The following is a 13,458-nucleotide window of genomic DNA, read 5'->3' as shown; positions in this document are numbered from 1 at the left end:
GCTATAGAATTATCTAAAGAAAATACACATTTCTTTTTTTTTTTTTTTTAGCGTTTGGATCATTTGAATATATGTGGGCTCTGGCCTTTCTCCTGTGACTTAAATTTCATTATACAAAATTTAACACTAATCGCAGCATCAGCATTTGGAAGTTCTATTTTTCCCATATAATAACTTTTATTTATTTATATTCATATTTTTTGTTAAACTCTTCTGAACTCGTAAACTTTAAAAAAAAATCCTTAAATGTGAATTATCTTTTCCTGAAACATAATAAATATTGTCTTTCATGAAGGCTTTATTTTAGTCACATTCAACTGATTATGTTTCTTATGTAGAAACAAAGGCTGTCTGTGGACATGCAAACATATCTCCTCTGATGCTTTTTCACTATTAGACATAGTTAGTTCTCATACTGTTTAATTTAGTGTGTAGTTCTTAATTCATCTTATTTCTTTTTGTTTCTTTTTATATTAAATTAATTAGGGTGATATTGGGTAACAAGATTATATAAGCCTGGATTTATATAAGCGTGGCTCAGTGGTTGAGCATCCACCTATGAACCAGGAGATCATGGTTCAATTACCGGTCAGGGCACATGCCCAGTTTGTGGGTTCGATCCCCAGTAGGGAACATGCAGGAGGCAGCTGATCAATGATTCTATCTCATTGATATTTCTATCTCTCTCTCCCTCTCCCTTCCTATCTGAAATTAAAACAAATATTTTTTAAAAGATTATATAAGTTTCAAGTCTATAATGCTATCATCTTATTAATTTCATCTTTTGTGAGCAGGTTGTTTTTCTTTCTAGCCTTTGGTAGGGTCTGTGTCATTAGGTAAGTTATGGATCAATGGCAGAGTCTGCTAGTGATTTCTGAATGTCTGTTTCCCTGTCTTCCAGGATGATAGAACCCCTAATTCCTATCTGGGCACAGGCTACCTAGAATAAAGACCATATTCTCAGTCTCACTTGAAATTAAATATGACTATGTCACATGTTTTGGTCAATGATGCACAGTGGAAATGGCATCTGGGAACCTTTCTTAAAGACATCTGGCACCTACCCTTTGTCTCCCCCATTTTTCCTGCTTCTTCTTTCATTCTGTTGCTTGGAATTCAAATGTGATAGCTACTATTTGAACCATAGAAGTGTGGCAGGATAGTAAGAAGCTAGGAAAATTCCTGGGTGAGTGGAAGGGAAAACTGAATTAAGGCCAAACTGTTTGGGCAACTTGGAACCAGCTTGTGAATTGCAAGACCTTATCTTCCCCAACCAAGGACACTTAAGAGCAAATGATTAATACCTTTCCTCTCTAACCAGAGAATATAGGAAAGGGGGTAGGGAGAAAGGAGAGGGAGTTTTATTTTACCTACTGAACAAATAAATCAGCAATTTTGGGACTTGACAAGATAAAATCACCAGATGCTCTTATAAATTCTGAAAGAAGCCACAACAAAGTAAAAGGGGGACCGTGAAATTTAGTCTATTTTCTAAGATATCCAGCAGAGGAACCTTGAAATCTGTAGACAAGAAAAGTATGAAATCCCTGAACTTCCACCAGATGGGACATTCAGATTAGCTGGGTGCCTTCTTGTGCTGTACACCAAGTGTATTTTTTAAATTTTTGATTGCCTTGCTTCCTTTTTTCTTTTCTCTTTTTTTTTTTTGAATATATTTTTTTGATTTCAGAGAGGAAGGGAGAGGGAGAGAGAGAGAGAAACATCAATAATCAGAGAATCATCGATCCGCTGCCTCCTACATGCCTCACACTGGGGATGGAGCCCACAACCCGGGCTCAGGCCCTTACTGGAATTGAACCTGGACTCTTCAGTCCACAGGCTGACGCTCTATCCACTGAGCCAAACAAGCTAGGGCTTGCCTTGCTTCCTTTATAAATTATCTTGCTTTGCTTCAACACTGCTTGTCTGTCACTCGTTTGAAATCTTTCTTATGAGACTGACTAGAGCTGAGAGGGTATGCTCTTGTTATCAGACAGTCCTCTCCCTCCTACTCAGGCGGCTGGCCAATAACAAGAGCATAACCTAGGGTTGGCAAAGCAGGAAACTGAAAGGATCCTTGGGTTCTGAGGGCATTGTGGAGATATCTGCCATCCCAGCTCTGAGTCACCTACCTCAAGACATTTATGTGACAGAGAAATAAACTTTTTTGTTTAAGGCACTCTATTTTGTGTTTCTTACTTCCAAACTAATCATAACTGAGGCTTTGATGATGAACAGGCTGCTGACCTTTTCGGTGGGAGAGAATTGCATGGAAGATACTAGTTCTTTATGTCTGTGAAGTATTGACTAAAAATAACCTTAATGTTTACTAATAATGAATGGCATCTTAAATCATATTGCATCAATTTAATGAAATAGCCATTTTTTCTTTTTAATATTAAGATATACCACATACCATACAATTCACCCTTTTAATGGGTATGGTTCAATGGTTTTTAGACAGAGTTGTGTAACCATCACCATGATCTGATTTGGAACATTTTCATCACCCTAAAAACATACCTCTTGCCCATTAGCAGTCATTGCCTATGCCCCTTTCCCACACTCACTCCTCCAGCCCTAAGCCACCACTAATCTACTTTCTGTCTATATAGATTTGCCCATTCTAGTCATGTTATATGAACAACATTGTATAAAACCTACTCTTTTGTGACAGGCTTATTTCATTTAGCACAATGTGTTCAGAGTTAATCCATGTTATAGCATGTATTAGTACTGCGTTCCTATTTATTGCCAAGTAGTATTGCATTGTATATGGTGTGATGTAGGAGTACAAATTCATTCTTTTGTATGTGGATATCCAGTTATTCTGGCACCATTTGTTGAGAAACCTATTCTCTTCTCCATTAAATTGTCTTCACAGGAATAACCACTTTATTTTTCTGATTATGTGTGATGTGTTCTTAATTATTAAAAAATTAAACAGCATATAAAGGTGCTCTCCCTCTCAGGAGCACACCCATGCCTTTCTTCCCTCTCAGCATATGTCTCCTAAACTCTCAGGGTCCCTAAGAGACTGGCAACCAGGGGAGCAATGGGCAGTGGCAGCTCCTGCTGGGCTGACCTCCTGAACCTGTCTCTAAGGCCCCTTTTCTCAAACTTTCCAGTGAGCCAAAGCAGCCCCGCCTGGGCTCTCTCCTGTACCTTCTTCCATTCTAAGCCCTTCCTCGTTTCACTGTCCCCAGCTTTAATAAATGTTCTCTCAAAATAAATAAAAAATAAGCATATAAATAAATAATATAAAAAGTAAAAGGCCCTTAGAATGCCACTTCCAAAAGACAGTAACTATTACTACTATAAATGAGTGGTTTGGAATAATTGATCTCTAGGGGCCCTTCCAGACCTATGAGTATATAAATTTTTACTAGGAACAAATTATTCCCAGAAATACTATTTAACATAAATTCCTATTTGACATGAGTGATTCCCTCAAGTACTCAAGTGAAAGACCTAGTGGCCCAGTGATATATCTATTATCCTGTTACTATTATATACCACTTGAAGCTATTTATACTTTTATTCAAATATGCTGATCTTTTCTGGAGTACCTAACCTGTTTATTTCTGTTTACCTTGCATTCTGTATTATGCCAAAGCAAGCATGCTTATAAATATTACTTGGACTCATACATTCTGTACCAGAGAAGGCATCACATCTCACTAGTAGTATAAAGAAATGGCTGAGAGCACAGAATCAGACTGTCTTGTTTTAAATTCTAGCTATAGTAGGTGTGATCTCGGACCAGTTACTTAACCTATCTGTGGAAAATAGGGACCATATTGCCAAAATTATAGGCAAATTGTGAGGATTAAGGAAATAGTACACATAAGGTGCTTAGGACAATACCTGGCACTGAGTAAGTGCTTAATGATAAAGCTATAGAGCTTCATTGTTATTATTACTAGCATATTCTGGTTTCTGTCACAAAATAGATGATTGTGGGAAGCCGCCTATTGTCTTCACTGCAGAGAGGTGTGGACAAGGAGCCTGGAATGCTGGTGACCCTTGAGCCCTGGCAAAGGTCAGAGCTATGCACCAACTGTTTAGTCGAGACAATAGTAGCTGAAGCAACTTTCTGACCAGATAGTCATGTAAATCCTTACTGATAAAATAGTTTGTCTGTTACTGGAAATTGTCTGCCTAAGGGCTACAGGTGTATCCCAAACTGAATGAAAGGATGGCAAGGCCTGAGCACAAGGGGAGTCCTTCCTCTTGGGTTGGGCTCCCTCCTGGCCCCCTAATTTCCAAATTATTATTTCTGGTCTTGTCTCTGTCATTTGTGCTGAGCCCCTCTTCCAGAGCCTGAACCCTGAACCACGCGGGATGTGGGTCATCACAGATGATGCATGACCATCAAATTAGTGCTTTCTAAACTTAATTTGGGATTATTGTGTATAGGGACATTGGGTAGATTTATGGAGTTCTGTATCATCTCCTGTAAGACACAAAGAGTTCATGGCAGCTCCATTTTTTTTTTTTTTCCTAAAGGATTGGAAGAGACAAGAGTAGCTGAAGGTAAAAATGTATTTATCCAAGACATTTATATAGTTGAGACCTTGAACAAAAGCTTTTAAAAAGCTCAATTGACAGGAACAATATATTTGGAGTAGTTTTTTTTTTTTTTTTTTTTTGATATTTTACAGAGAGGAAGGGAGAGGGATAGAGAGTTAGAAACATCGATGAGAGAGAAACATTGATCAGCTGCCTCCTGCACACCTCCTACTGGGGATGTGCCCGCAACAAAGGTACGTGCCCTTGACCGGAATCGAACCTGGGACCTTTCAGTCCGCAGGCCGACGCTCTATCCACTGAGCCAAACCGGTTTTGGCTGGAGTAGTTTTTAAAGTGAAAAGCATCAATGTACTTACCCACATTCTTTGCCAAGAAAAAAAATTTCCCCTTTTAGGGAAAGATATATAGTAGAAATGTTAATTATTTATCTTAAATATATCAATAGTTACTTTAAAGGTAAGTGGACCAAATTCTTCAATTAAAAGACCACTATTGGCAGTTTAGGTTTTTAAAATAATTGTGTGCTGTTTATAAAAAATTTAAAATATAAGAATGTTGAAAAGTATATATATTTCATACACATTCACATATATATACACATATGTATATATAATATAGAATATAAGGTTCTTGAAATGTTGAAAGTAAATTAGAATAGAAAATGCTAAGCATGCAAACACTAACCAAAAGAAAGCTGGTGTAATTATATTAATACTAGAGGCCCGGTGCATGGATTCGCGCACTGGTGGGGTCCCTCGGCCTGGCCTGTGGGAATCAGGCAGGAACTGGCTCTCCGACATCCCCCGAGGCGTCCCGGATTGTGAGAGGGCTCAGGTCAGGCTGAGGGAACCCACCAGTGCACGTGCACTGGGCCTCTAGTATGCATATAAGATCTTTGGTTAATCTCTTCCTACCCTCCCCCTCCCCTCTTCCCCCTTCCCTCTGAGATTCATCAGTCTGTTCCATGTTTCCATGCCTGTGGGTTGAGCATCTGCCCCCTGGTGGTCAGTGCATATCATAACTACCAGTGGGACAGTCGAACAGTCCACCGGTCATTTAGGCTTTTATATATATAGATCAGACAAAGTAAACTTTAAGCAAAAGCATTACTAGAGATAAAGAGGACTACTTGACAATGATAAAAGTTTGTGTTCACCAGGAAGATACACAACTCTAAATGTGCTGTCACCCAATAACTTAGCCTCAAAATATGTAAATTGAAAATTGACAGAACTAAAAGAAGAAATAGGCAAACATAGAATCATAGTGAGAGATTTCCAATATGCCTATCTCAGCAATTTATAGAAAACAAACCAAATCATTAAGGATATAGATTTGAATATGCAAACGAATAAACTTATCTTAATATATATATTATTGATTTCAGAGAGAAGAAGGGAGAGGGAGAGTGAGATAGAAACATTAATGATGAGAGAGAATTATTGATCAGCTACCTCCTGCATACCCCATACTGGGAATTGAGCCTGCCACCCAGGCTGACCAGGAATGAGACTGTGACCTCCTGGTTCACAGGTCGATGCTCAACCACTGAGCAACACCAGCTGGGCTGAACTTACCTTAATTGACATATATAGATCATCACATCCAACAGTTACAGTTGTTAATTCTTTTTAAATATGCATAGAACATTTAAACAGATCAATCATATTCAGGATAACTATTTCTATGTTACAAATTACCCATAAATGTAGAGCTTAAAATAGCAATTTATTATCTCTCAAGATTTTGTGGTTGATGGCTCAGATAGGTGGTTTGCATTTGAGGTCTCCTACGTGATTGCAGTCAGAAACAGCTGGGACTAGAATCCTCTGAAGTCTTGACCAGATTAGATACCCAAGAAGGTGCCTTAGTCACATATCCTGACACCTTGGTGCTCCTTGGTCTCTTTTCATTTCTCAAGATATCTCATCCCCTTGATGGAGAAGTGGCAATATCACTTAGCAAAAATCATGAAGCATTGGAGATACTGTTGTGGACATTTGGGAAAATATAACCTGCTACAGACATTAGAAAATATAATCTGCTACAAACCATATATTGAGTCATAAAGCAAGTCTCAACAATTTCAGAGAATTAAAATATTCAAAGTATGTTCTCTGATCACAGTGCAATTAAGCAAGACATCAGTAGAAAAATAATAACTAGAAAATCTTCATATCTGAATATTAACGAGGTATACTTGTAAATAACCCATGTATAAAAAGAAATCACAATGGATATTGGAAAACATTTTAAACTAAATGGTAATAAAATACAAAAGTTGTGAGATGTAGCCAAAGCCATTCTTAGAAAATTTAGAAAAAAGTACTTTAAAATTTAAAAATAAAATTGAAAGTAAATCACTCTGGTCTTTAAATCAGATTCTCTCTGCTTTCCTTTTATTTTATTTTTATTACTTTTTTTCTGCTTCCTTTTATACACCTGCCCTGATGCATGTTGGAATTTTTCCCACTGCTGTGGATACAACTTTTGTGTGTACAGAACTACCTACACACCTCCAGGCATGAATCCTGATTTCAGTGGCTTGGTAAAGGGTATCACAACTTGTAATATAGAGTCCAACCCTGCCAATTGCTGTTCCCATTCTCCTTCCATCTTCCCACCCAGGGCTAATTTCCCAGGCGGGTGTTTGATTCCCCGCTATAACTGCTCCTATGATCTCTGGGGCATGCAGGACTAGCTAGCCACAATATCGCCCACATCTCCTGCTTACCTGATCTCTTCTTACCTCTAATCTGGCTTACCTGATCTCTTCTTAACTCTCTCACTCTGGGGCTTTGCTCAAATCTGGTTGTGTAACATTCTTTAGGAGTTTTCTCCTTCCTTGACCCAAGGGCTCTTCATTTCTGCAGTCCTTGCCTCTGTGACAGAGACCGACCTAACCCCCTCCTGGCAAGCTCTTCTTTGTGGCATTGCCTTCTCTTTTTTTACAGAAAAGGATATCTTTTTATTCAAATAACTGCAAGTAGGAAACCAGAGGGAGAGGCCCAGCCTGGGACAAATAATGGCTACCTCCTCCCCGGCAGAACAGGGGGAGGTGGCCCTACACTCAACGCTGTCAACACAGGCCCTCCCCTGCTCACTCTGCTGCAGCATCCTAGGGGCAGAGCCCCAACTTCCCTGGGACTGGGGCAGTCGATTCCCAGCCTGCTTTGCCCCTGGCTCCTTCCCAAGAGCATCTTGGAGGGGAATGTGGGCAGAACAGGAGGCTGTGAGGGTGAACATTTGGCGCTGGTAGCAGCAGCAATGACAGATGTCTAAGAATGAAACATGGAACAAAAAAACAACACAACTGTCCAGAGGTAGTTTGTGAACAGAGGAAAGGTGGAACCAGAACCTTGGTGGGTGGGAAGGAGAAGGGGGTGGGAGTGGGCAAGGCTCGCTCCTTGTTAGTGCCCCATGTGAGGGGGAGGAAACTGGAGGCCTAGAGTGGAAGCAGATGGGGTCAGGGGCTCACACCCCTCCTGCCTTCCCTCCTGTGCCCCAGGGGGCGCTGTTCAACCTAGTGCAGGGCTAGGCACCTCGTGGAAGGAAGGAAAGTGGGTGTGAGCCACACCTGGTGAGAGACACAGGTTCATTGGGTCATCTTGGGGCCAAACAACCCTATCCATGACCACAGGTGCTGCTGCCCGGACAGTGGAGTGGGCATGTCAGAGTGAGATGGGGCTCAGGCCCCTTTAAGGCCAGGGGAGCCCTCCCAGGCCCCCTAATGGGAAGCCAGAGGTAAGAGTGGGGAAGAGACCCCCTAAACCGGGAGCCCAGTCAGCAATGCCTCCACCACCCAGGGAACAGGGACGCAGCGGGCATGGGGTGCAGCTAAGTGGGATGTCAGCTTTGTCAGGAGGCCGGGGGAATGCATGTGGGGGTGAGAGGGTGCTGGGAATCGAGACCAAAGGAAAACTGTTCCCCACTCGGGCCACCAGGGTTAGGGTTAGTGCTGTGTAGTGTGGCGGTGCAGGCGGGCGCAGGTGGGTGGTGGTGGCCCGGGGAGGGAGCGGGGGCAGTGGGAGCGGAGCTGTCCAGTCCCAGAAGGAAATGGCTCTTCAGGGAGGAAGCAGGTGGCACGGTCTCTGCTCTTCCTCGGAGGACTCCTGCGAGATGCCCTCTTCTTCCTCCTCCTCCAGTTTTTTGGGTCTGCCCCTTGGTTTCCTCCCTGGAGTTGTGGTGGTTTTCCGGGTCTTGGCAGCGCCCTTGTTTTTGCTCCCCTTTGGTCTGCCCCGAGGTCTCTTAGGTGTTGGCACTTCGCTGCGCTCCTTCGGAGGCTGCTTTCTCGGCCTGTCCCGCCCTCGCTTCTCAGTGCCGTCCTTTTCCTGCTTGGAGGCCAAGGGCTGGCTGGACTTCGGACTTGACTCGCTCATCTTCCCTTCTTGATGGAGCAGGCGGAGGAGCGATGGCTGAGATGCGCGAGCTCGGCCGCCGGCCTGTGGTGCGCGCTCCGGGCTGCTAGGAGCGACGGTGCTGGGCGCTGAGGACCGGCCTGTCTTCGCCGCCGCCGCCGCTGGTAGCAAAGGCTGATGCCTTCTTGGAGCCGCGCCAGCGCCAGAAATAGCCGGGCCCGGAGTCCCAATTAGAGGAGCGCAGCCCCGGCTCAGGGGAGCTTCGGCATTGCCTTCTTAAACAAGAGTACCTGCCTGCTGTGGAGCCCTCACCTCTGTTGATTTCTTCCACCCTGCTCTTATTTTTGGAGTCAGTTTCATTTCCTTGTCCTAATTAGTGTCTTCACCACACCTCCTCTGTATTTCTTCCTCATTAGTCAGATTTTTAAAAACTGCTTCTTTCCCTCCCTCCATTCCCACCTGTCCTACCTTCAAGTATCATCTCAAAGGATAATCTGAATGAAGCTTCTTTTGCAAGTCCCCCTTCTTGTGCCTTCTCCTTACAGGACTCTATTTCACTTACAGCACTCAACTTACTCAACTCAAAATTATAATTACTTACGTTTACCTATCAAAGGCTCCCTCCCTACTAGATATGTAGGGACTTGAGGGCAAGGATATTTCTTACTCGTCTTTGCAACTCCCACAGCACACAGCACACAGCACAGTAGCTGGAACATAGGAGTTGTTCAGGAACTATTTGTTGAATTTATGAGCGTGAGATCCCAGAGGATAAAGGCAAATATTTCCTTCAGTTTCTAGGCTGGGACCAACAGTGCCTTGACTGGTTTCACTGTTTATCAGGAAATGGTTTGTATGGACCTGGAAGTGCCAGATGAAACAAAGATTTCCATAATACATGTTCATTGATCCTGTAAGGGTTGTTTCATTCATTCATTCATTCAACCAACATTTATTGATGACTAAGTGCTAAACCTACTGCAAAGAGAGATGACAGGGAATAGGACAAATACCAGGAAGGCATTAGTAATCTGGTTTGAGAGTTTGAAACACGAACAGCTGACTGTAGGGCAAAGTGAAATAGGTGCTATAATCCAGTACAGACCAAATTTGCTGACAGCACTAGTCCTTGATTTCAGGAGGGGAAAGAAGAAGGACATGGGATAAATGAGGAGGGTTCAGAAGAAGAGCAACTTAGTTTTTTCCAGTGGACTCAGCATCATCATGACACAAGGCCCCTGAACATTTCTGACCCACCACTCAAATCTCTGAACCTCATGGGAGTGGGAGGTAGAGTGGGAAGGAGGAAGCAAGTCAGGTTCCTCCAGGCCCATGCTGTCTAATTAACCACCTGCCAGATACAGCTACTGGGCACTTGAAATGTGGCTAGTCTGAATGGAGATGTACATAAGGGTAAAATAGAACTGGATTGTGAAGACTTAGTACACAAAAATTTTTTATATTGATTACTTATTAAAAATAACATTTTGTTGGGTAGAATAAAATACGTTATTAAAATAAATTTCACTTATTTCTTTTTAAAAACAATATTTTTATTGATGTTTAAAGAGAGAGGAAAAGAGGGAGAGAAAACGAAACTTCAATATGAGAGCAAAACATGGATTGGCTGCCTCCTGCATGGGGACTGAGCTCGCAACTGGGGCATGTGGCTTGACCAGAACCAAACCAGCAACCTTGTGGTGCATGGGATGATGCCCAACCAACTGAGCCACACCAGCCAGGGCACTTTTTACTTTTGTTGTTGTTGTTAATCCTCACCCGAGAATATTTTTCCCATTGATTTTTAGAGAGAGTGGAAGGGAGGGAGAGAGACAGAGAAACATCTATGTAAGAGAGATACATGGATTGGTTGCTTCCCGCATGTAGTCGGGGATCCAGGTACATGCCCTTGACCGGAATTGAACCCAAGACCCTTCAGTCTGTGGGCTGACACTCCAACCACTGAGACAAACTGACCAGGGTTCTTTTTACTTTTTTATGGGGCTCAAATTACATTTATTTCTATTGGACAGCCCTGTTTTAAAAACACTTCCCAGGTTGCGGGAGCCTAGAAAATTTGGAAAATATGTGAGGGAAACAGACAGACTTTGACCCTGAACCAGAACCGTGGCTCAGTGGTGATTCCCAGCCCTGACCTGTATCCAGACTCCTAGGGACTTCAGTCATCACTTGGGCCTGGGCTGGGGCAAAGTCAAGCCACAGTTGGGATCTTGGTTTTCTCCTTTTTGCATTTCTCTGTGACTCTGGCCATAGGGACAAAGGTGACAGGGAGTTGGTTTGTTTTCTGTATTTCTTTCAAGCAGCTTCCTTGAAGACACAGCTTCTGAATGGTGAAGACAGGGGCTAGTGGAGTCTTTCATAATAACAACTAGGCTTATCATTAATCAGTTAGTATACTGCTTGGGGTGGGGGACTTATTATATTCAATTGTTGACCGATCTTTGAAACTGTTAAAGATGATATGTATTATTGACAGCTTTACAACTGTTAAAGATGATATGTATTAGTAAAATAAAACCTGGAGAGTGTGAGAATAACCAAGCTTCAGCCCCCGATAACGAAGTATAGCTAGCTGCCCATTGGTGTGTTGGTTCCCAACTACCCTACTCTATCCTACTTCCCTTACCCTTTGGTTCCGATCTCTCACAACCCTCTGTCTAATGTTCTCAGATTCTGCCCATCCACCAATATCCTTAACATTCACCTCTAAGCCTTGACTCCTGATATTCCGTTTGCCAGGAATATTCTCCTGCCTCCCTTATGCTCTGCTGTTTCATGATCCATTTAAAAGTGAGACAACCCTAGCCCATTTGGCTCAGAGGTTAGAGCATGGGCCCTCAGATTGAAGGGTCACAGGTTTGATTCCAGTCAAGGGCACATACCTCGGTTGCAGGCTCAATCCCTAGTGCTGGGTGGGGGCACGTGTGGGAGGCAACCAATTGATGTGCTCTCACACATCGATGTTTCTCCTTTCTCCCCCTCCACTCTCTCTAAAAATCAATGGAAAAATATCCTCAGGTGAGGATTAATAAAAATAAAAAAATACAACTAATTTCTGGATATTTATTTTGTTACTTAATTCATTTATCAGTTCTAGTAGTTTTTTTGGTGGAATCTTTAGGGTTCTCTATATAGAATATCATGTCATCTGAAAATCATGACAATTTTACTTATCATGTCATCTGAAAATCATGACAGTTTTACTTCTTCCTTTTCTATTTAGATGCCTTTTATTTCTTCTTGTCTTATTGCAGTGGCTAGGATTTCCAGTACTATGCTGAATAAGAGTGGTGAAAGCGGCCATCCCTGTCCTGTTCCCAGTCTTTTTTTTTTTTTTTTTTTTAAATATATTTTATTGATTTTTTACAGAGAGGAAGGAAGAAGGATAGATAGTCAGAAACATCGATGAGAGAGAAACATCGATCAGCTGCCTCTTGCACACCTCCTACTGGGGATGTGCCCGCAACCAAATTACATGCCCTTGACCGGAATCGAACCCGGGACCCTTCAGTCCGCAGGCTGACGCTCTATCCACCGAGCCAAACCGGTTTTGGCGTGTTCCCAGTCTTAAGGGAAACACTTTTAGTTTTTGCCTATTGAATATGATGGTGGCTGTAGGTTTGTTGTATTTGGCCTTTATTACGTTGAGGTATGTTCTCTCCATTACCACTTTGCTGAGAGTTTTTATCATACATGGGTGCTGAATTTTATCAAATGCTTTTTCTGCTTCTATTGGTATGTTTATGTGGATTTTATCTTTCATTTTGTTTCTGTGGTGTTTATTGATTTGTGGATATTGTACCAACCTTGCATCCCCAGAATAAATCCCACTTGATTGTGGTGTATGATCTTCTTGATCTGGGTGTTCCTGAGTGATACATCTATTACACATTCACAAATAATCCCTTTAGCTGTGTCATTTCTACTGATGTGTCTGATCTCATCCTTTTTGTTTCGGTCTTATTGATTTTATTCTTACTGTGAGGATACTTTGGGGTGTCGGCCCAACATATTGCCCATATAAATACTGTCTCATTAATTCCATAAATGAACATTAAGGAGTAGCTAGTGTTATTCTCATTTTGAAGCTGAAAATTTGATACTAAGGCTTATCTGAACTTGTCTGAAATTACATAGCTGGTAAATTATAGAATTGTGATTCCATAATTTCAAAGTTCCTCCTCTTCCTACATAATACTAAAATAACTAGAAAAAAATCAAGCTTCCAAACAAACATTTAAGTTGGGAATTTACTATCATGTTTCCTGGTGATAACATCTTATGCCATGTACAATAGGGGTTCAAACCTGACTGCATAACAAGTCACATTGTTGAGCTTTTAAAAACCACACATGCTTTTAATGTATTACTGCAAATTTGCTGGCATTTTGTTTAGGATTTTTGCATCTATAAAGGTGAGAGAGATTGGCTTGTGATTTTCCTTTCTTATAATATCCTTGTCTGATTTGGGTATCATGGTATGCTGACCTCATAAAACAAGTTAGAAAGTGTTCCCTTTTTCTTTTATTTATTTTTTTGACTTGTG

General features: G+C 41.8%; 1 protein-coding gene across 1 annotated transcript; it reads right to left on the bottom strand.

The window, feature by feature from the left end:
* Positions 1-8,597: 8,597 nt before the first annotated feature.
* Positions 8,598-9,092, bottom strand: LOC308235107 (high mobility group protein HMG-I/HMG-Y-like; the record flags this gene model as incomplete). The annotated part of the gene is made up of 1 exon (XM_080643777.1): positions 8,598-9,092. The coding sequence occupies exon 1, from the start codon at positions 8,910-8,912 to the stop codon at positions 8,598-8,600; it is 315 nt and encodes a 104-aa protein (XP_080499903.1). The 5' UTR covers positions 8,913-9,092.
* Between the last annotated feature and the right edge of the window lie 4,366 nt (positions 9,093-13,458).

Source organism: Plecotus auritus, assembly GCF_963455305.1.
Source record: "Plecotus auritus genome assembly, chromosome: 1".
Taxonomy (NCBI): domain Eukaryota; kingdom Metazoa; phylum Chordata; class Mammalia; order Chiroptera; family Vespertilionidae; genus Plecotus; species Plecotus auritus.
The sequence above is the reverse complement of the archived record's forward strand: the minus strand, read 5'-3'. Positions and strand labels throughout refer to the sequence as shown.